Here is a 24,257-nt window from a genome sequence, read left to right as displayed (position 1 = left end):
TACAGCCCAGTAATCACTGGGGCCAAGCTCCCTGCCATCCAAGACCTCTATATCAGGCGGTGTCAGAGGAAAGTTCTAAAAATTGTCAAAGACTCCAGCCATCCAAGTCATAGACTGTACTCTCTGTTACAGCACGGCAAGTGGTGTCGATTCACCAAGTCTGGAACCAACAGGACCCTGATTAGCTTCTACACCTAAGCCATAGACTGCTAAATAGTTAGTTAAATAGTTAACCAAATAGCTACCCGGATTACCTGCATGGACCCTTTTTGCACTATATTATTTAACTGATCACATACGCTGCTGCTACTGTTTGCTATCTGTCACTGTATTCCTAGTTATATGTACATATCTATCTCAATTACCTTGGACCCCTGCACAGCTCAGTACTAGTACCCCTTGTATAGTGAGTTTACAAAACATTAGGAGCACCATCCTGAAATTGAGTTGCACCCCCTATTCCCCTCAGGACAGCCTCAATTTGTCGGGGCATGGACTCTACAAGGTGTCGAAAGCGTTCCACAGGGATGCTGGCCCATGTGGACTCCAATGCCTTCCCACAGTTGTGTCAAGTTCGCTGGATGTCCTTTGGGTGGTGGACCATTCTTGATACACACGGGAAACTACCAGACCGCATTCAAAGGCACTTAAATCTTTTGTCTTGTCCATTCGCCCTCTGAATGGCACCTGTACACAATCCATGTCTCAATTGTCTTTAAAATCCTTCTTTAACCTGTCTCCTCCCCTCCATCTACAATGATTGAAGTGGCTGTAACAGGTGACATCAATAAGGGATCATAGATTTCACATGGATTCATCTGGTCAGTCTGTCATGGAAAGAGTTCCTAATGTTTTGTACGCTCAGTGTATATAGCCAAGTTATTGTTACTCATTGTGTATTTATTATTACTTTTCTATTATTTTTCTATTTTCTTTCTCTCTGCATTGTTGAGAAGCGTCTGTAAGGAAGCATTTCACTGTTAGTCTACATGTGACAAATAAAATGTTATTTGAGTTTATTTAAATTGATTTGACTCTCTCTCTCTCTCTCTCTGAGGAGTGGGTTGCATTTCGCAGAGCCTCTGAGGCCCACTTAGTGGCTGTGGCGATTTGATGAGAAGGCCCTTTTGCTTTATTTAGTGAAGTGCTGGCTAATATGATTATGTTGAGTAAGCTAAGAGCCCTGTTTCCCTCTCAACGATGCACCCTGGGAATTATTAAGTCCCCTGTGACGACCCTTTCCTGAGGAGAGAGAGAGAGAGAGAGAGAGAGAGAGAGAGAGAGAGAGAGAGAGAGAGAGAGAGAGAGAATAATTGAATTATTGACTTCCTACGGAGGTCAACAGAGATGGGATTTTGCCAGTCAGCCTTAATTCCTGTGGTTTCAATGGATGATACTGTATATAGCCAATAGTAATGCAAACTCTACGATGTCTTAGGCTGAAATTATTGTATCATTGGTGAACTTGTTTTACTTCCCAAACACTGTAACATATAACCAGGGCGGTTTTTACAAGAATAGGGCTTATCAAAAGGCTCTCAGGTTTTGTCAATAGGCCTATACATTATGTGGCAATAATTCAATTAGAATCATTATTCAATAAGTTTAAAAGCAATCTTGATATAGTCTTCTTTAACTCTGAGGGACAGCTTAGCAAGTATCACCACCAAAATGGTGACATGTATTTTAACAAAATGGTGATATGTATTTTAAAGCAACATAATTTAGCAAAATAATTCTTAAATAATTTACAACAGAAGCAAAATACTCTTGCTTGATTTGCTCATTATAAATTAATTGAATTCACAAGATAGGCCTATGTAATTTCATCAAAAGCTCTGTTCAATATTATCTGATTCATTTGTACTGTCTTATCTGTAAACTAATAGTTGATTATAAAAGTTGCATGGTTAACCTATTATAGAAAACTATTCTATCATCAGATTGCAAAACAATTGAACAGACACACATCCAAGCATGTATGAGGTCCCAATCACTCGAGAGACCAATGTTTGACAAGCTTTCATTATGAGTAATTGCAAGGTTGGTATTCCAGCGAAGCGGGTCTGCTGTAGACTGCAGTATAGGCGCAGTGCAGGAGAAACTCACAGGACAAACGTCCACTCACATTTCCTTGTGATATGTTTCACCACCGCCCCCCTCTGCTGATTTTATGTAATGCATGTAGTGCACCTACGGCCTGTTATTTTGCGATGTACCTTATTTATTACTTTGGCTGACGATGGTGTTAATTCCTTGACCTGAACAAGTCAAGAGCGCTCTGAGCCGTTTTCCCACGAGGTGTCAGGTACGCATGGCCACGCGCATGTAGGCCAATATGTGATTACATTTTCACAGAGAAAAACATCTGTTTTAGTTAGTTGCATTAGGTAAATTGAAGTAATTTCAATGTAAACTATATTTTCGTATTGCTTGTTACATGGATGTGAATAGCACGAGTAAGAAAAAAGAGAGTCTTTTGATGGTATTAAATGTAGGATAATTATGTCATTTTTATCTTGAAAATAGTGTATATACCTAGGCCTACGTGCCCTGCTATTTTTGGAGCTTCATTTTTATGCCAAATAATATCTGGCAGCATAAGTTGTCCTTTATATTGCCATTCAATTGCCTTGTCATCGCTTACCACAGATACATTTTAGAATATGAAAAATAATGTAGGCTTTTGCCATACACTCAAAAAATGTGGGGTTCAGCAAGGTTTCTTCTAAGATCCTCAGAGTTCTTTGAAGAACCTTAGGGTTCTTGGCACTGAAAATGGCCCCCAAAATGTTCTACCAAGAACCCCATAGGAGGTGGGGTTCATCGAGGAACCTCCTTAGTTGGTGGGGGTTCTTGCAGGAACCTAACTTCCCAACAGAAACATTTGAATGGACAACCGGTGCAGGCACTTAACTGGAGATCTCTTCAATGTAAGGCGAGGTTTGTCCCTTGTATGATCTAAATTGATATCTTTCATATTTGTGCCAATCTTTTAAAAACAGAAAATGATGGACACAATTCAATGGATATCAATCAACAAAGAGGTGAGAATATGTAGGCTATAATAATATGTTGAAGGCTAGCTGTTTTGTGTGCAGATGACTGAACTGCTCACTTTTGTGTCTGTGTCTGCAGGTATGCAGACGAGGAGCCATACAGTAGAAAGGTATGTCAATTGGTATTGATATGTTATGCAGATCACATTTACCCTCGTCCTCCCTGACCTCGTCAATGAACATCCCATAGGCCTCTACATTATGGACAAGGTACGTGTATGAAAACCATTATCAAAACAGCTTTTTTTCATTCACATTAACCACAAAAACCCAAGGCATGAATTATGTTGTGTGCGTGTTTTGTTAATCATCTGTGTAATTACTATTTTGGGGATTTACGAACTTCACCCTCCCTACACCTCTGATGAATATAACAGGAAACCTGTTCAATCGCCATCCACTACAAAATCAGTCTGGCTATGGAAACAGAGAACATCAACACATTAACATCAAGAGGCCAGAGGATATAACCATTGGACTTGGGGCTCTGCTGGGAGTTTACCTCATATTTCCCACTAAAATCGTAATAAACACTGAGAACTACAATGTTGTGTTTTTGTTATGCATATTATTATTATTATAAATAATAGGGGTAGTTCAAAAAAGGTTATTCAAAAGGTTCTTTGAGGATCCATTTATGAAGAACTTATATGGGTTCCCCCCACAGTTTCAATTTGAGGAACCCCTAAAGGATACTCCAGGAACCTTTTCTTTTTTTAGAGTGTATCACTGTTCGTAGATTGAGGTCTGATTTATGATGTTCTCAATCATGGGCTAACGATGACAACCGAACAGATACTTGAAAGTCAAATTACGCCTACACATTTGTTTTCTTCTCCAAAATAATTGAGCTATCTAATCAATTAATAAATAGGCTACCATTGATGCTGAAGTTTCGTGGAAATATTCACCCGGGTTGAGATATTCACCCGGGTTGAAATATTCACCCGGGTTGAAATATTCACCCGGGTTGCTGCGTTCAGGAATCCAGGCAGTTCATTACAACTGTTCAGATTACAACCATTCAGTCACCAGCAAACAAGTCTGACCCCAACGCCTGCAGGGTCATCCGAAGAAGTCCTACACAAAAAGCTGAACAAAACAACCATTGTGGAGGTTTTGATTTTTCTATCAGCCCATGTTATGTGTTGTTTTCAGATTGTTTTGTCCATGTACTGTATTATACATGTGTATAAAAATGTGTTTTTTTTAATCGCTTTGGTGCGATTTTCACAAGTATGTGGTACATTTCCACAACTCTTAGTACAAAACTCAAAACACATCATCAAAAAAGGCAGTTCAACACACAAAATCACAGTCACTTTTCACAAAACTTAATCAGTGTTTTCATGTAGAATTACATGCTTCACCTTGCAAAAGGGGGGATACCTAGTCAGTTGTCCAACTGAGATGTGTCTTGTATTCGACTGAGATGTGTCCTCTGAATTTAACCGAACCCCTCTAAATTAGAGAGGGCTGCATTCAACATCCACCTCTTCAGCGCCTGGGGAACAGTGGGTTAACTGCCTTGCTCAGGGGCAGAACGACAGATTTTTACCATGTCAGTTTGGGGATTTGATCCAGTAACCTGGTTGCTGGCCCAATGCTCTAACCACTAGGCCACCTGCCACCCAAACATGTTTATATAAAGTAATTGCCTTTCACGGTGCAACGTTCACATTACTTTTAATATGATTCTCTTCTCTTTTGTCAAAAGACATTTTACTATTGCTTAAACCGACTGCTCTTAATTGATGATCACATAATACGTTTGGTTAACGTATTGAGATTTGACATGTAAACTACTGAATGAAAATGTATTTCTGTAAAGTAAAAACATATAAACATGATATACACTTAAATGTACTACTATGATGATGACGATTATGATTTTGTCATATTGATGTACAGAGATTTTTCTATATTATTATTGTAGTCCATTCCTTTAACAAATATTTCACATACATTTGTTTATGTCTGTTTATATATCTTTGTGTGTGCGTGTACGTGTGTGATAAGAGAAGCGAAACGGTCAACACAATTAATCAGGTGAAGCCAATGCAGGTGATATGTCTTGCATAACCTCAGCTAACGATTGGAGGGTGACTAAACAAACACCATCCCAAGTCCAGCAGAGAACAATCCCTGTTCTGCTGTAGCACTGTGATGCAGGCTCTGTGACATACTTGCCTGTGTGTACATACTTGCCTACCTGCTTGCATACGTGCTCTCGTACGTTCTTGCGTGAACATAAGGTAAGTTTGGGAAACATGTGCATGCTAAGGTGTCTGTGATGGGTTTAGGAGGGGTTTGTTTGTGTGTCTGTCTCATCGGTGTCCCACAGTGCCGCGGGGAGGACCGAGAGTCCCAGGGTAGAGTGAATGAGTCCTGGCCCATTGTTAATGGGTAAAGTCCAAAAGCAGAGTAGGAATGTAGCTGTGTGGAGGTGGAGAGGGGCTGGCATGGAGGATTTCCTATATGCCACTTTCTCAGCAGCACCTCCATTCAATTCAGATGTACTGCCATTGGTATACCAAAGAGGTACCTGGAACACTTAAAATATGAGGGAACCTCAGATCCGATACAGAACCAAGCTCACTGAAAGTGTTTACTTTGAGAAACTAACGCGATGCAGATAAACTCTGAGAACAGTCACACAGAAGACAGATGACTTAATGATCCCTTGAGAGTAACCACTGTGTGCAGCTTTCTGTTGTCACAGGGATTGCTGCAGTTACACTTTTCCATGAAAATTTCAACAAGCCTGCAGTTTTCTGTTGAATCACCTTTGTCCCAATAAATCACACTCTTAGAAAAAAAGGTGCTATCTAGAACCTAAAAGGGTTCCTCGGCTTTCCCCATAGAAGAACCCTTTGTAGAACCCCACAGAGGGTTCTATGTGGAAACCAAACGGGTTCTACCTGGAACCAAAAAGGATTCTACAAAGGGTCCTCCAATTGGAACAGCCGAACAACCCTTTTGGAACCCTTTTTTCTAAGAGTGTACCACATTTCACTGTAGATCTACACCTGTTGTTTACGAAGCATGTGACAAATAAAATTAGACTTGATTTGAGCTACAATGTGTTCAAACATAGAATACATTTTTTGGAGGCCCAATCTGACATGCTTGACACTGTTCAGGGGTGTGTGCATGTGTAAGTGGTTCTTTGACTAGGGGTACAGTATATGAGTGTGTGTTTGTTCTGCGATAGGTTCTCAAGGTCACTAATGCATTAGTGGTGGGTCATTGGGGAGTGTGGAGTGAGTGCTATTTATGCATATTGCCCTCAGTCCGTTATCAGCATTCTCTCTCTCTCTCTCTGTGTGTGTGTGTGTGTGTGTGTGTGTGTGTGTGTGTGTGTGTGTGTGTGTGTGTGTGTGTGTGTGTGTGTGTGTGCGTGCGCACTCACTGGGAGGGGGGGTTTAGGGTGTTGCTCACCACAGTGAAATAGAATGGTCGAGAGGTGTGGAGGAGGGGGGAATCTGGGACAAAAGGCTTACCTGGGCATTCCAGCAAACCTACAGCAGGCATTGAGTAGGCAAATGTGTTGAGTGGAATTTACTGAAGATAAGCGGGCCAGTCTGTTATTGACGCTAGGTCTGGGATCTGCCCGGTTTAAGCAGAGAACAGTGTTTTTCTCAGCATACCCGTCTATATACTGTATGTGTAGAATATTATTTTACTAGTGTCAACAAGGGGGTTCTATGAAAATTCCTTTATCAGGATTGATTGTATACAGCAACCATGGAGACAGACACGTGTTGAGTTGCATCTTCTCAACATAAGGGCCAGTCTGGTATTATCACCAGACTGAAAAAATGGACATATATATATATATCTATATATATATATAAATATATATATATATATATATATATATATATATATATATATATATATATATATATATAAATATGTCTATTGTTAGTATATTTGCCATTTAATCAAATAAATCAATCTATGTTATACGTTATATGTGGGTTGAACAATGTTCCTGGACTTATATGATCGACTTGTGACCTGCAATGCAAAGTAGATCCAGCACACCTACTTGAACTATCTCTCGGAATGGTTCTTCTTGGGTTTTGTCCAGGTGTTATGAATCTGGTGAGCTACAGTACGGTACATATCCACTCCAGTCCCTCTAATATATAATACTAATAATAATAATAAATGCCCAGCCATTTAGCAGACACTTTTGTACAACGCAATCTACAGTCATGTGTGCATACATGTTGATGTATATACTGTATGGTCCAAGAAATTGAACCCACTATCCTGTCTTTGCAAGTGCCAAAGCGCCATGCTCTACCAAATGAGCTACAGAGGACCACTCATGCCCTAACCCCAAACCTGGCCTGTGGGAAACACATTGGGAATCCCTGGTCCACAGGAGTCCTCTAATCTCTAACACCATTGTAACTCCAAGAACACCTTTCAAAGTCCCTTGTTTCCTAAACCTCCACTGTTCAATCATATAGGGGGCTCTTCGACTGTTTTTGCCACCCAAAACATGACCAAAAGAGTCTGCTCACCTGCAGTCAAACAGCCATCAATATTGCACCTCCCCTTTTTTCAGTATCATCACCTGACTCTTCTGTCCCATCCCAATCTATTCCATTTGTTTGTCCTGACTGACCCATGTACTCTAGCCCAGCTATGAGTGAGCAAAGGAAATCCACCTGGATCAATTGGACAGTTAATGTGTAACACACTCAAGCCCCCTGTCACCTACTGTATTCAGGCCCTCTGTCATTATTCGGGCCGTCTCTCCACCTAAGTTGTTTGTTTGCAGCCAGCGGCTGGCCCTCTGACAGCTGGTTGCAGGGATGTGCTGGGTGGTGGTGGTAAATGATCTGTGCAAATTGTCTTTTTATGGGACTGTGGGGGGAGATGTTTCACACTCTATTTAACTGTTCATTGCGGTTTGGACAAAAAAGGCTCAATCTGCAGAAGATGAAGTGTTAAAATACCTCGTACCCCTGCACACTGATCTGGTACTGAAACTCCCTGTTTGTTGCTCCATTCTTGTGTATTTTATTCCTCCTGTGTTGCTATTTTTCTCTTTATTATAATTTTTTTAAACTCTGCATCGTTGGGTAGGTCTCGTAAGCAAGGATTTCAAGGAGTACAACACCCGTTGTATTCGGCTCATGTGACTAATACAATTTCATTTGATTTGGTCAAATTATTATTTTTTTAAACAGAGAAGAGAGGTAGATCCAATCCTAATAACTTTTTGCATAATACAAAACAAGTAAGGGAGCTAAACCAAGACTGGCCTCTGTGGAATTATTAAATCACAACAAATTAATGTTTTCTTTATTTGATCAATATGAGCATTCTTAATGTCAAAGAAGCCATATCTCATCTGACCTGACCTGGATCTCCCATATAACTGAAACACCTAATATGTATTCTGACGTCATTCAAATAGTTTGTTCACGTAACGTTTAAGCCAATAAGACCATAATGCTATTTGATTGTAGCTACAGAAGCTGTGGCACATTACCGCAGTGGGGTCTACCCAGAGCAAAGTCTATCCTCCCTCGCTCTCTCTCTCTCTCTCTCTCTTGTTCTCTCTCTCTATCTCTCTACATCGCTCTCTCTCTCTCTCTCTCTCTCTCTCTCTCTCTCTCTCTCTCTCTCTCTCTCTCTCTCTCTCTCTCTCTCTCTCTCTCTCTCTCTGACCGCCAGTTGACTCCTCACCTTCCAGAGAACACCTTCAGTAATCCCATGCCTCCTCAGTGCCCCAGCTAGTTCACATAGCGGAGCTCACTGAAATCCACCAGTGTTTGCTCCTTCAGGAGCGATTCGGTCCCTTATCTAATCCAGGTATTTCTCTTTCTGATTTCATTGAAAGCTTGTGAACAAAGTATTTCCACAGGAAGCGAACGCCGTCCTGTTACTTTGACTGAGTCAGTAACGTTTCACAGGCGGGAAAAAAAGTCAAACTGATTTGGATTGGAGTTTCAAAATCATAAAATCTCCTAACACTCACACAGCAAGATATCCACTAGTGTCAATGTGAAACACAGAAGTAAGCTATAGTGTATATGGCCTAAAAAGTCTACAAGTAGAGGCACTTCGATGTGCCATTTTCTAGAAAGGACTTTCTGCACTATCGTTTCTCAGTGGTTCATGGTTAACTGTGGGTTTCTATCTTTGTCTGTCCAGGTTGCTACAGTGTGTAGACACACGGACCAGGTGTGCACCCCCACAGCCCACTCAACACAGACTCAGTTGGGTTTGCTTGCTTTAACAAAGCTGTGTGAACTTTACCCCCACAGCGAGAGGATTGCTATTCTATACAGTCCAACATATAGGCAAAAGCAACAGTCACCGTGTGAGGGTGATGCTGTTAAAATGGTTTCTCCGATACATTTATAAATGTATGGCTACGTAGTTATGCAGACATTTATGTTAGGCACGAAGAACTGGCTGTAATAAATATAAGTGGTGCATCTACACTCCCTCTGTATTTATTTGGACGGTGAAGCTAAAATCTGTCAATTTGGGTCAATACGCCAGCATTTTGGTTTTGAGATCAAATGTTTCATAGTACAGAATGTCACCTTAAATTTGAGGATATTTTCATATCTGTTTTGCCATTTCAAATTGAAAGCACTTTATGTATCTAGTATTCTTCGGACAAATTCACTTAGGTTTAGTATTTTGTCCCAGCACTCTACAAACTTGCATTTGCAGTTTGTTTTGTTTGTGTTTCAGATGATGTTATGTCCAATAGAAACTGAATGGTGAATAATGTATTGTGTCATTTTCTCATTTTTATTTACAACAAAAGTGACTAAAAAATTATACAATACATTATTCACCATTCAGTTCCTATTGGGCAAAACATAATCGGAAACACAACAAAAGCAAACTGCAAATGCACCCAACAAGTTTGTAGATCATTGATGTAGTCATTGCGTGCTAGGAATATGGGGCCAAATACGAAACTTTTGACTGCTTTAATACACTATAAGTGAATTTGTCTTAATAGTTATGGAGAAAAAAAGCATATTAAAATGGGGGGACTAAATACATGAAGTGCTTTAATTTCTAAACGGTTAAACAGATGTGTGTGAAAATACCCTCAAATACGATAGTGGTAGGTGATGCAAGAGTATGTGTTAAGGGTTTACCTCAAGTGGCTATTATGTATCAACAGAGATAATGCATATTGTCTCAATATTCCTATATCCTCACCAATTCATCAGATGCACACAAAAAGAGTGTGTGTGTGTGTGTGTGTGTGTGTGTGTGTGTGTGTGTGTGTGTGTGTGTGTGTGTGTGTGTGTGTGTGTGTGTGTGTGTGTGTGTGTGTGTGTGTGTGTGTGTGTGTGTGTGTGTGTGTTGGTAGTCCCCTGCATGTGGAGCCCTGCTGAGCCCCAGTGCTGCAGTAGAGATAGGGACTGACAGTGTGAAATGAAACACACAGATAGGGAAGTGGCAGACAGGCAGACAGGAGCCAGCCTCTCTGTGCGCTGGAGATTAGGCTGACTCCTACTCCACATTCTCCAGGACCAGCCCAGACCAGGCCCAGCCTGGCTCCACCGTTCCCTCCACAGTTCCCCCAAGACTGTGAGAGCCAGGCCAGAGCCATTCTCACACACACAGAGGGAGACGCACAGACAGACGCACAGACAACCATATGACAATCACATCACACAGAAATCCATGTTGGGACAACCACAGCACACCACACACAAATATCACACAGAATCAGACATGAGTAAATATGATCAGCAGACATACTGCGTGTGGTCCAGCCACACACACACACACACACACACACACACACAAACACACACACACACACACAGAGACACACACACACACACAAACACACACACACACACACACACACACAAACACACACACACACACACACACACACACACAAACACACACACACACACACACACAAACACACACACACACACACACACTCCAAAGGGACCTCCCCAGCCCTCAGATTCTGCAGATGTCTTGGTGTCTCTCCAAGTGACTGTAGCCTACTATTCTAATCTGTCCATTCATAGACAATAAATACCTTTGGAAATTCCTGAACTATCACTGGGATTATATGGAAAATGAAGATAAACCCTCAAATTCCATTCAAGTTGAAGGAATGTACCCACAAATTATAATGGCGTCACATTTGTAGATTATCAAAGTTAAAAGGCATTAATCAAAAGACAATTTCTCCCTAGTGGATACCAGAGAGAGAAACAGAACATTACTAAAACGGACATAAATAACAAATAGGTGCTTAAGGATTGCACCGAGTGCATCTTACATTGTATTTACATAACCAGAGACTGACCGGAGACAGGGTGCAGCGCGATCCGGGCCCCCTTCACAGAGCCGCTTGGAGCAGCGTGATGAACTGCGTAATGAGGCTCGCGCGGAGCAGGCCTCACTAGGCACCTCATTCATAAGCGTTGGTATCAGCCTCTGCAGTGAGAGACGAGAATTACACAGCTCGCTAGCCCACCGGTTTGGTTGTCTGTGAAATAGTGGGATTATGACAGCCGCAGACCGAGGGAAAAAAAATGATGGGTAATAGGTAAAGGATCAAATAACTTTGGTAGACTTTTGAGGCTTTTGGGGAGACGCCAAGGGCATGTAGGTTGACGGTTCACTATAGGGTCACAGAAACAATTATCGTTTAATACGATTTATTTGATTTCATAACCATATTCTATACTGCAGCAGAGCAAATAGCCTATGTCTCTTTCACACCATAAATAATAAAGACGATTATTTCTACCGTAGGCCTACATAGTTTATATTGTGCGTAAGTATGTAATTTCTACAACAACCCTATCTAAATTGAATAACCAATATTATCTGCGTGGCCTTTTAATGGTTGTCTGATTTGGCCTGTAATGAGAATGGGCCTGCTTTTATTTAACTAACATGTCCTCATCACATTTGATATAAATCGTAAAGGATAATAGAATAGAATAGAATAGAATAGAATAGAATAGAATAGAATAGAATAAAGATACAAATCCATTAGAGAGCTGAAGGTCCCGCTGCCCACGCAAAATGACACTTGACATGATATTTATGAACTTTTTTTTCGAAATGGAAAAAATAAATAAAAACGATATGATGAGTGGATTTGTTTTATTGTTTATTCCTACAATGAGTTGCATTTTTTTTTTAAATGTAATCTAACAACTTGTTGGGTAGCCATTGTTTCTCAATGTAGGCCAAACGATTCATATGTGTGTGAAAAGTAGCCGGTAGTTAATTCCATCAACAATGTGAAATGTCTCATTATTTTAGGGGTAACAAGTATAATTTATAGATGACGTGTTTTATATGGAGAAGTTAAATGGTTAATATAGATATGTTGACCCACACAGGTTATTATATATGTTTTATTTTATAATGAATTGGTCATTTAGAGCACAGGACATTTTTAAATGGGGCTATTACCGACAGAAATATACCAAATATTTCAGTTTGTCTATCATTAGCAGTCGTAATCATTGATAAACTGCTCACGCACATTCACTGTCTTGCATGTTATAAACAATCATTTACAGTTCATTTCTCACACATTGCAGCATGTTTTCGTTAAATGCAATGCATTGGCGAATCTGTCTCAAGAGGATCACAATTATACATAATTTGTTCAATCGTTTGAACCTCTTTGTTAGTAGGCCTACGTGTTATTTAGGTAAACTCTTTCTTGGTAATTTCTGATGGATTAATCCCATTATGAATAACATCTAAATCAGAGATACATGAGCAATTATGATTGTTTCTCCATTTTAATGAATTACCATGAATCAAAAACACCAAACACACTTCCTGTTTTTATTCTACCGATGACTTTTTGGAGTCAACCTGAAGTCAGGCATTCACTGAAATCTCACGAAACTGTTTTAACACTGATTGATTGGTGGCTAATTAATAAACTGGATCCGACGGTCAGAGTAACGGCCCATTCTATGATGACAGACATTCAGACGAACAAACCCATCCTTGATTGAAAAGCGACTGTAGAAAATGAACAGAGGGATTAAGTCACAGGTCGTTGGACCCTCCGCAGTGATGAAAGAAAAGACATGTATTGAGTAGAAGACAGCATCCTCTGATTGTCTCTTAGCGCCCTGCGCTCCTGAGGGGCACGAGAAGTGATAATATTAATCTCATTACCTGAGACACGTCTAGTTTCGAGTTTTATTAGTCGTATTTACAGGATACACAGGCCTACATGGATGAACAGAACAGAATACACAGCTCCCAAATGGATTTGTTTCTCTTAATAATATACTCTCGTTAACGATTTATATTAAATGTGATGGGAATTTAAACTAGAAACAACCACTTGATGAGGATATAATGTCATATCATCAATATAGGTAACTAATATTCACAAGTACCAACAATTATTTTCACCAAAAAATGTATAAAATTATGTAAATGATCAGGATATATATATATATATATATATATATATATATATATATATATATATATATATATATATATATATATATATATATATATATATATATATATATAAGCCATATAATATGGTGTTATTGCCTCGTAATTATTATAGGGAGTGTGAAAGTATCGATATACTGTTATTATGAAGTTAATACCACTCCTACTACAACAAGACTACTAACTCTACGCATACTACTGCTCATGATAATAATAACAATAATTAATAACTAAGCACAACATGATAATAATGCAATTATAATAGTTCGCCTATTAATTACAGTTGTATCATCATCAGTAATGATAGTTGCAGTGAGTTACAGGACTGCTGTTGGCAGGATTTGTTCGGCTCTGTCATGAGGTATTAGTGTTAGGCCTAATAATCGTGAAAATCGTGTTTGTGAAATTATTATCGTGCACTTTTTCGTGTGGGGGTGGAGTCAATCGTTAATATAACAATGACTCAAAATGTCTATAATGAGAGTGATTAGGCTGTTGTATCATCATGCCAAGTTATTGGTCGTATCTCTTATCGCCTTGCTGTTTTTATAGAGCTCATTCTGATTTATCTTGTCATAAAACCAAGCATAACTTTTCCTTTCAGAGGAGACATTATTTTACAGCATGTGTATAAGGCTCGCTTCAAACACTAGCATTATTATATCTAAAGGCCTACACTGTTAACTGAGACATGTCGGTGTTTTATTTCGCATTTATTTTGTAGGTCTATTATTTATTAGAATGCCCCATCGCGATTAATATCTATGAAAACAATAGAGTTTATGTTTGGGCTCCCGAGTGGCACAGCGGGCTAAGGCACTACAGACCCTGGTTCGATCCTGGGCTGTATCACAATCGGCCGTGATTGGGAGTCCCATAGGGCGGTGCACAATTGGCCCAGCGTCGTCCGGGTTAGGGGAGGGTTTGGCCCAGGTGGGCCGTCATTGTAAAATAATAAGTTGTTCTTAACTGACTTGCCTAGTTAAATATAAAAAATTAAAGGGTTCTGTTAAAATCGAGGTAATTCATTTGAAAGTATATGAAGACCTTCAAAACAAAATTCACAAATCTGAAGGAACTGTGACAATTTCTTCGATCTTTATATGTTATCTTATATTGATTCTAAAAACAACCAAGACACAGCAAATTCAGCAAAGGTGGGTCTCTTCTTCATGTTGGCTTGGTGTTCGTCCTCCATGCCCCTCTCCTCCTCCAACTCCTGAGACCTACCTTGGAGTGCATCACGTGGTCTTAGTCCGTACAAATAACTCGCAGTAGAGTTTTCCAGTAGAGAACGAATCGGAGCTCTGTTATATCAGCAATTATCAGCGACAGTAACTATCTTCAGATACTAAGAATAGGAGAGAGAGACTTGGACCATCCGGGAAGTAAGGAATTGCTTTTTCTCGTAAACTTTTATTCCCAAAGACATTTTGGACATCTTTGTGGGAGCCACAGTCACTTTCGTTGGGTCTATCTGAGTGAAGTTTGCCCACAGAGCTGCTCAAGCTGCTCCTCTGAAAAACAGACTATCACCCGACCGTCCTTATCTGGTGAGATAATACTACGAGAGCTCTTGTATGAAATTGTATTCCTCTTGTGCACACTGCAATCAAGGTTCATGTGATTTGCGTTACGATTGATAAACATATAGCCTATGCATCACACATATGGCTCCTCTATCTATTGTGGGTTGATTAGGTTCCTATGATTTAATGACATGGTGCAAGTCGGGTGTTCCTCAGGATATCTCGGATAGCTGATTAGTTATATCTACATGCAAAGATATGGAAGACCATTAGTGTCATTTTAATCCATTAAATGTCAATCACAATGATACAGATAATATATTACTCTTGTTATTGATCAAGTCGTTTTCTATTTTTCCTTGTATTGCTACAGCAGTTATTTGATTGTGCGATTTACATCAATTTACTTTAGGCCTAATTCGTGATATTCTCCATAGATTGACCTAGATGATAGCAACAATTATTTTAAAGAGAAAGGAGAAAACAATGTACTAAACAAAATATTAAGATAAAAGATGGGTCAAAATACGCCTCCGGCTGTTCAGGCCACAGGTGCGAATTGTAGACTGCTGGGTGATGTTTCTTCTTTAATTAGTGGACACAATCCCTCAATTACAGGACACATTTGTTGATTGTGGTTCTTTCCCCTTCATTCAGGAGTGGATTTGTTAATTATCCGGCGACTGGATAACGAAAAACCGCCGACAACTCGCCGAAGTGTCTTTACGTGACCCGCTTTGTCCCAGGAGTCAATACCCATATTCTCCCAAATAGGACGAGTATACGGTGTCAGAATGTACCAAAGCCTTGCTTTGTCATCCAACCAGTCCCCATATGCACACGATGCAGGGAACTATATGCACCCTTCGGCGAGTTCCCCCGTGTACGTGCCCACTACGAGGGTGCCTGCTATGCTGCAAACCCTGCCGTACTTGCAGACATGCGAGTCCACCCATCAGTCCCATGGCCTCGGCGGGCATCATGGCTGGCCTCAGACTGGCACAGACAGTTCGTCCTTCAACCCGGGCAGCCCCCATCCGCACCCCGGGTTCTCCTACTCTCACAGCCCGCCAGTAAGCAGCAATACAGGCAGGGACACAACCTACCAAAACCCGCTTGTGCTCAGTAACGGTGGTCGGGCCGACCAGTATGGCAGCGCTTTGGTACGGTCTGTTGGAGGATCATACTCGAGTCCCTACGCCTACATGAGCCCTGAGATGGCAACCTCTTGGACACCAGGCCACTTTGAGAGCGGCATGATCAGTCTTCAGGGACGGCAAGGTTGCCTGTCTGGGAGAAGGTCCAGTTTGGGTACGTAACAGTCTTTGATAAATAGGGCGAACCGTGTGTTTGTTTGTCTAACAATTCCACTCAAACCGAAGGGAAATTGCCATATCCAATTAATGTATGCTACTCGTATTTAAAAATTGTGTCACTTATGTATGTGGAGAATTGGTGAAGGCCACAAATGAAAAGAATATTAGCACATAATCAACAACAAAAAACGAATGAATTTATATAGCAGGCCTAGTCGTCCTTTACTGGTCTATAGAAGCACTACAGGAGGCACACAAAACATATATCCCTATATTTCAATAAATCTGAATCATGTTTTTAAGATTAAATGTTGTGGATAATTCACCTTGAATGTTTTCCAATATTTTTTCGATAACAGTTCTTTATTGATTAGATCTACTTTTGCAAATGAGGCTATTCGTTTGTGTGGCTGTCAAGAGTTAAAGGGGCCCGTGCTCTGATCTCACAATTTTCTGCCTGGTTGTTTCTTCAGTTATTTATTGATACGATTGAGAAATCCCATTCTATGTGGTAAACTCTATGTGGTAAACTCTACCATCGATTGTACTCAGTCACTGGGATTCAATTTGCCTAAAAAAAGTAACCTTTTTGTCAGCGTTCACAATACACATTCTTTAAACGAGAAGGTTGATAAAACCAATTAATTAAGGTGCTAATTTAATCCCCACCACCTGTCAGTTTTCTTTTGCAGTGTTTTGATTATCAGTACAGACATTCACTAGTGAAAACTGTCCAATTGTCACCTTGATCAGATCAGACGGAAAAGTGATATTTGGAAATGCGTCTGCAATACACGTTTGGCAAGCAGCCAACACGTCCTTTGAAGGTGGAACATCAAAATGCCTATTACGTTTAACGTGTTTTGAAGCAGGATCTTTACCGGTTGCATGGATATGAGGACGTCAGTTTCTTGTAGGCATAAAGCCCATATCCAGTCATGACCAATATGACCTTTATTTAACAAGGCAATTCTTATTTACAATCACGGCCTACACCAGCCAAAACCGGACGACGCTGGGCCAATTGTGCGCCGCTCTCCCAATCACTGGATTCGATCCAGGGTGTCTGTCGTGAGGCCTCTAGCACTGAAACGCAAGGCCTTAGACCGCTGCCCCACTCGGGAGCCCAACTAACAAGGCACAGTATGTGTTTGTTGATTATTTCGTTTCACATCAAAAACAGGAATTTCATCCTGGTGAAATTAATTTGTGGATTTTCTATTTATATTGGATTTGCTGACTTAAAGACCTATACACATTCGTAATTTAACACATATGGTGTGTGTGTATTGTTATGTGAGTATGTATGTGTTGTGTCTGTGTGTCTGTGTGTGTGTGTGTGTGTGTGTGTGTGTGTGTGTGTGTGTGTGTGTGTGTGTGTGTGTGTGTGTGTGTGTGTGTGTGTGTGTGTGTGTGTGTGCTTAGTCATCGACACCAAGTTTGGTTTAAGTGGTGGTCAACATATTAGATATAGAGCACTTGCATATCTCTTGGCGCACTCACATTACGCACTCATCATGAGGAAAATAAGACAAAAAAATATAGAAATATATTTTTGGGCCCTACGGTTTTTTCTATTGTTATTGTTTTTATCTATTGACCCTCTTTCAATATGTGGACAAGGAATTCTAGCAATTAATTGTAGGAGGCCGTCGCCTGTCAGTAGCTTGATTGATATGGGGACCCCTGGATCCTTAACACTGATAAGAGCCCCATTGACATTCCACCCGTCTGAGCCCTGTGGCCTCGCCAGCCGCCCTAATAGATACGCCAATGACCCTGTATCCATATTGATACATTCGGACTAGATATATTTTAATCACCGAGAGGGCTTTAAATTCTACTCGAGCGAGCTAAGCCGGGACATTTATCACGCGCTGATGCGTTCTGTTCACGATATGGGTTTACACATCAAAGATGTCTAAACTTATGGCTTTCATGTCTGGATTTTTTTGTCTTCCATTGTATTTGTTTATTATAGCCTATCCTTTAAATTGAACGAAAACATACAACAATTGACAAAAAAAAACTGTTTTTTCCCCCCCCAATATCCAAATAGGTACACACATAGCACTTGCAAACGAAAATAAATTGTATTCCTCTCATTTTACAAAATTATCCACATTTAACGAATTATGCAATTAAACTAAAGATGATCAAGGGTATTTCCATAACCAGTTCAAGCCATGTACATGTTTTGCTCAAGTGTGATCATGCATTAAAACCAGCGCAACACCACATACAAAAAATATTACAACTCTAAATGTTGTCTTCATCAAATTACAGACATGTTGGAGGAGTTCCCGGGAGAGGGTCGTGAGTGTGTAAACTGCGGCTCCATCTCCACTCCTTTGTGGCGACGAGACGGTACCGGGCACTACCTGTGCAATGCCTGTGGCCTGTACCACAAGATGAACGGAATCAACAGGCCACTCATCAAACCACAGAAACGCCTGGTAAGCACCATAAAAGTGTATGTAACTTGTCCTAGATGTACCTTATTAAGTAGGAAAATTGCTGCGGGGCCTTGCTTCCATTCAGCCACAAGAGCATTAGTGAGTTCGGACATTGATTTGGGGCGATAAGGCCTGGCTCACAGTCGGCGTTCCAATTCATCCCAAATGTGGTCCTTGGGGTTGAGGTCAGGGCTCTGTGCAGGCCAGTTAAGTTCTTCCACACCGATCTCGAGAAACCATTTCTCTATGGACCTCGCTTTGTGCACAGGGACATTGTCATGTTGAAACAGGAAAAGGCAATCTACAAACTGTTGCCACAAAGTTGGAATCACAGAATCGTCTAGAATGACAATGTATGATGTGAAGTTAAGATTTCCCTTCATTGGAACTAAGGGGCCTAGCCCTTACTTCCTCCACCAAACACAGATTTGTCCGTTGGACTGCCAGATGGTAAAGCGTGGTTCATTACTCCAGTGAACGCATTTCCACTGCCCCAGAGTCCAATGGTGGCAAGCTTTACACCACTCCAGCCGATGCTTGGCATTGCACATGGTGATCTTAGGCTTGTGTGCAGCTGCTCGTCCATCGAAACCCATTTCATAAAGCTCCCGATGAACAGTTCTTATGCTGATGTTGCTTCCAGAGGCAGGTCGGTTGCAACCGAGGACAGACGATTTTACACGCTAAGCGTTTTAGCTGTGAGCTTGTGTGGCCTACCACTTCACGGCTGGGCTGTTGTTGCTCCTAGATGTTTCCATTTTACAATAACAGTACTTACAGGTAACCGGGGCAGCTCTAGCAGGGCAGAAATTTGATGATCTTACTTATTGGAAAGGTAACATTTTATGATGGTGCCACGTTGAAAGTCACTGAGCTCTTCAATAAGGCCATTGTACTGCCAATGTTTGTCTATGGAGATTGCATGGGTGTGGCTGAAATAGCCAAATTCACTATGTTGAAGTGGTGTCCACATACTTTTTGAACTTTTAAATGACTCAATGAGCTTTTAAAATGGAGTTTTAAGAATGTTAAGGACTAAATGTATTGATTGATTAGGTGGGATTTGAGAAGAAAAAAAGTAATATGCAGATATTAGGTTTTTCTAGGTCAAAGCAGTTAACACAGGAATTGGTGGTCAGAAGGAGGTGGAAAAAGAATGGAACATAGTGGGTCAGTGATTGTCTGAAGAAGGTCAGTGTAGGTAGTAGAGTGAGAGAAAGAGGCCTTCACTCCTGTCTTTTTCCCAGGCAGGAACCAGCCTCTCAGAGCAGCTGCTGTGAATTACCTCAGCTCTGCTCTGCCTGTGCTTGTTCTGTTTTTATTTGTCCTTCAGTGACCTTGCCCTTGGGTTGTCTGTTTTTAGCCACATCTGTACGAGGCAAGAGAACAGCGTGACTTAACAACCATGTTTCTGCTGAAAAATCTCACTTGTGTCCAATAACAAGCTGATAGAGAGGCAGGTTCAGCCAGGAGTGCTTAGTGCTTAGCCTAGCACTATGTGAAACATTTCTCATGTGAAGTCCTTATCAGTACATTGACTGTTTTGTTTCTCCATGGATACTATGGCGAAATCTCGTGCACAATACACAAAAGGATGTCACTTATAGTAAAGGGATACTTCACCCAAATGTAAATTTTACACAAAGTATAACAGAGTCAGTAACACAATATATGTATATATTTTTTTTGGGGGGGGCTGAATTATCCCTTTAAGGTGCTAATTCTCTAGACCTGTCATACAATCCATCTTTAACTGGTCTTGTCCTTGGTCCAGTTCTCTCTCAGAAGAATGTCAGAATAATTCTTTGAGTTGTCTGATTGGTTCTAGTTGGTTATCGGTTATTGATCGGTTATTGATTGGCTATTGACGCCTTGTCTTTACTTCTCCATCTATAGCAGACCACATCTCGCCGGGCCGGCCTGTGCTGCACTAACTGCCTCACCAGCACGACTACGCTGTGGCGTCGCAACGCAGAGGGAGAGCCTGTCTGCAACGCCTGTGGCCTGTACATGAAACTACATGGGGTAGGTCACACACACACACACACACACACACACACACACACACACACACACACACACACACACACACACACACACACACACACACACACACACGACACACACACGACACACACACAACACACACACACCTTTCCCATGGACCCTACAATACTCATATCATCTAATGTACACAACGTTTGCCCTGGTGGGATCCTATGTAAAATCCTGCTGTAAGAATTAGCCCCTATTAGCCTGGCAGTGCAGTGTGGGCTGTGTATTATTCATGTTGTGTAAAAGCTTTCCAAGGTCATCATGGATGTTGTTATCAAAAGAGAGAGGTGGGAGGAAGGAGTCATTGTGTGTGTTTTCAAGGCAAACTGGCCTTTGTTACAACTAGGATCTAAATTATTGACCTCTCCTCCTCTTAGGTCCCCAGACCACTGGCCATGAAGAAGGAAAGCATTCAGACCAGGAAACGGAAACCTAAGATGCCCAAGTCCAAACCCTCAACAGGTAAGAATTGGGAATGGAAAGAAATACACAGAGAGAATGTTTGAAGTGTATTCAGGATGATTATGCCCTGTACCTGTCAATCACCCATATATCTGCCTGTCTTCTTCAGGAGGGTTGTCAGCCTCAGGCACCAACTCACCGTCCTCCTTGTCTGTCTCGGAACATGCATCTACGATAAAGAGTGAACCCAACATGGCCCCCTCACCCTACGCTGGACAGACCGTAGCCTCTGTGTCTCAGGTAAGGCTTCTCACTCCTGGGTTCCTGATACAGGGGATGATGTGACTTTTTCCCTCTAGGTATTATGCAGAGAAAACACTTATTAGAATTGGGAGTTTGAAACACTTTGTAGGGCCAGGCTGGAAGAACTACCCATAGTAGGAGGCTATGCAAGGCCATGTATTTTGTCCTGCACCCACTCTCCCTGTCCTGTAGCTCTGTGATTAGCCTTTGACTCAGTAACGTTTACCACTACAGCCACTTTATAGTCGAGCAAATTTCAGCCCACGAGTTCCTACTGAAGACCTTATCATTGTGGTCGGTCATTTAAATGTCCCATTCTATTCTTTGAAGGCTTCATCACATCTGGACAGTTCAGGACATGTCGACATCAAATATGAGAACTACCCCTTTACGCCCACGTCCGTCGTCCCACAGAACTCCTGGTGTGCTCTGTCTCAGGCATGAGCTCGACCACAGCTCACCGTGTCCTGATTCTGGAACCAGCGCAGCTCACCGTGTTCTGATTCTGGAACCAGCTCAGCTCGCCGTGTCCTGATTCTGGAACCAGCTCAGCTCACCGTGTCCTGATTCTGGAACCAGCTCAGCTCACCGTGTCCTGATTCTGGAACCAGCTCAGCTCACCGTGTCCTGATTCTGGAACCAGCTCAGCTCACCGTGTCCTGATTCTGGAACCAGCTCAGCTCACCGTGTCCTGATTCTGGAACCAGCTCAGCTCACTGTGGATAATATAGACTTGTGACACGAACTACCTATTATAGACTTACTCTCTTTCCCATGTGGCTGGAGGGAAGAAAAACCAGAAGGAAGCGACGGCAATCAAGTGGAATGTATAGAAATAACTTTTTTTAACTGCCGACTATCAACACTATTTCTAGTTGTAGTTTTTGTTGTGGTTGTCTTTGTTGTTGTTGTCATTATTGACATTTTTCTAAATAGCACCATCACAGTTTCACGTGGTATTTCAGTCAATAACCAGGAACAGTTCAACAAGTTATCACGGAGTGTTATTCACACATCCAGAAGGACAAAACACGCAAGTGTTTTATTACCTCTGAATACGTTTCATTACTAGCGTGTCGATGATTAACTTCTATATACATTATTTATGTTAAGATAAGAAGAGTCAAGAAACTCCAAAGCCAACATGTCATATCCCAGAAGTCCATTCCCTTCTAAGAATGCCTTGTGTGTTCAAGGTATGAAATCTAAAATAGAAAGTATACATTTACATGTGCTTCCTATGTAATGATTTGCATAGTTGTTCATTGGACAAACGATGCATACATTTACACAGATACTGTATATACTGTATATGTTATCAGATATGTTGAAAGTGCATAAATACTTTTTTATTTTAGATGTCATAATTGCATACTTGAATTCGTTTTCATTTTTTTCCAAGACCCCTGTTCTATTAGTTCAGCTTTTGACAATGTATTGTCTGATCATTTAAAGTGCAATGACTTAATTTAAAAAAATAAAAATAAAGACAAAGAAAAATACTTTTATTTTAATTATTTTGAATACGTTAATCTAATTTTATTTGCTGTGTTTTTGTTGAAATATAAGGGAATTTTATTGTTGCTTTACAACCTAAAATTGTTTAGAAACTTGAGTCTACTTTAGTTGTATAACCAAGTCTGATAGTCTCGTTGGTTTTGCAATGCTCTTTGAAATCTGTTTAGTTTAATAAACCGATCAATTAATTGTTCCTTGATTTTATGAAGTAACTTTAAAACAATTGTAAAATAATCCACTTTTATTTTATTGTTTACCTTTGAATAATTATTTTGTGCATGACCTGCCATCATTCGAAGTTATATACAGTAGAAGACTTAAAAATACATTTTTACTTGTCTCTGATGTGGACTGCAGGGTTATTTCCACAACCGCTGACATCCTGTGTGATATTTATAGTCAAAACAATTGTTTGATGCCAAACTACAGATGCAAGCTACATTACAGTAGGCTGTAAAACATTTTTTTTTGTCTGTTTATTCAATATTTCAATTGATATTTGGTTTCAAACGAATGTTCTCGGGTGGGTTCTTTCTGTGTATTAGAGTTCTTTGTTATTGTATCCTTCTCAGTAGTCTAGGTGTATTTGGAAACTAGGGAGTATCTGTCCTGTCCGGTTATATGGTTGTCGTTGAACATGTGTGTTTGTGTGTATGTGTGTCTGTGTCTGTGTGAGGAGGGCGTGTGCTCCTCTTGCTCAAGCCAGTGTTGTCGACCAAAGGTTGGGTTCCAACTGTGCTTTATGGCCCCTGGGGACTATGCCTGGCTGGCACGCGTTGGCCCCGGCACTTGGAAATAGTGGTGCGACAGCGACAAACCATAAGCTTTACTGCCTCGTGGCGACACAGAGGCAGAGGTGCCGCCACTACCCTCCTTTTATGACTATTTGCCAATTTGTTTCTGTACTCTTATCTTCTGTGGGGGTAGTTGCTGCATGAGAGAGTAATGTGCTGTATGATGAATAGGTTAGGTCATTAGGCCCTTACACTCAATAGCTCACTCTTGCAGAAGCATGACGGGCTATGGATGGGCATTTTAGAGCATTTTGGGTTATGAACCTCAGGACAAAGAAGGACGGACTGTCCGCATAAAGAAATACCATCATCCTTCCACCTCACCATGTTTGTCTTAAAGCGGATT

At 40.9% G+C, this 24,257-nt stretch overlaps 1 protein-coding gene across 1 annotated transcript; it reads left to right on the top strand.

The window, feature by feature from the left end:
* Positions 1–14,514: 14,514 nt before the first annotated feature.
* gata5 (GATA binding protein 5) lies at positions 14,515–23,306 on the top strand. Its single transcript, XM_021615971.3, has 7 exons — positions 14,515–15,091; positions 15,725–16,378; positions 18,670–18,839; positions 20,736–20,864; positions 21,272–21,356; positions 21,466–21,596; positions 21,930–23,306. Exons 2-7 carry the CDS (start codon positions 15,862–15,864, stop codon positions 22,041–22,043), a joined length of 1,146 nt encoding a protein of 381 aa, XP_021471646.1. The 5' UTR covers positions 14,515–15,091; positions 15,725–15,861; the 3' UTR covers positions 22,044–23,306.
* Positions 23,307–24,257: the final 951 nt, after the last annotated feature.

Source organism: Oncorhynchus mykiss, chromosome 9 (genome assembly GCF_057628025.1).
Source record: "Oncorhynchus mykiss isolate SJ-2025 chromosome 9, ASM5762802v1, whole genome shotgun sequence".
NCBI classification, from domain to species: domain Eukaryota; kingdom Metazoa; phylum Chordata; class Actinopteri; order Salmoniformes; family Salmonidae; genus Oncorhynchus; species Oncorhynchus mykiss.
This window is presented reverse-complemented; position numbering and strand designations above follow the sequence as displayed.

Bases quoted from the DNA above. Each gene is read 5' to 3' on its own strand.
- gata5 (XM_021615971.3), top strand. From the start codon at position 15,862: ATGTACCAAAGCCTTGCTTTGTCATCCAACCAGTCCCCATATGCACAC. The intron at 20,865-21,271 runs GTAGGTCACACA...TCCTCCTCTTAG, and splicing joins TGTACATGAAACTACATGGG to GTCCCCAGACCACTGGCCAT. The intron at 21,597-21,929 runs GTAAGGCTTCTC...TATTCTTTGAAG, and splicing joins CCGTAGCCTCTGTGTCTCAG to GCTTCATCACATCTGGACAG.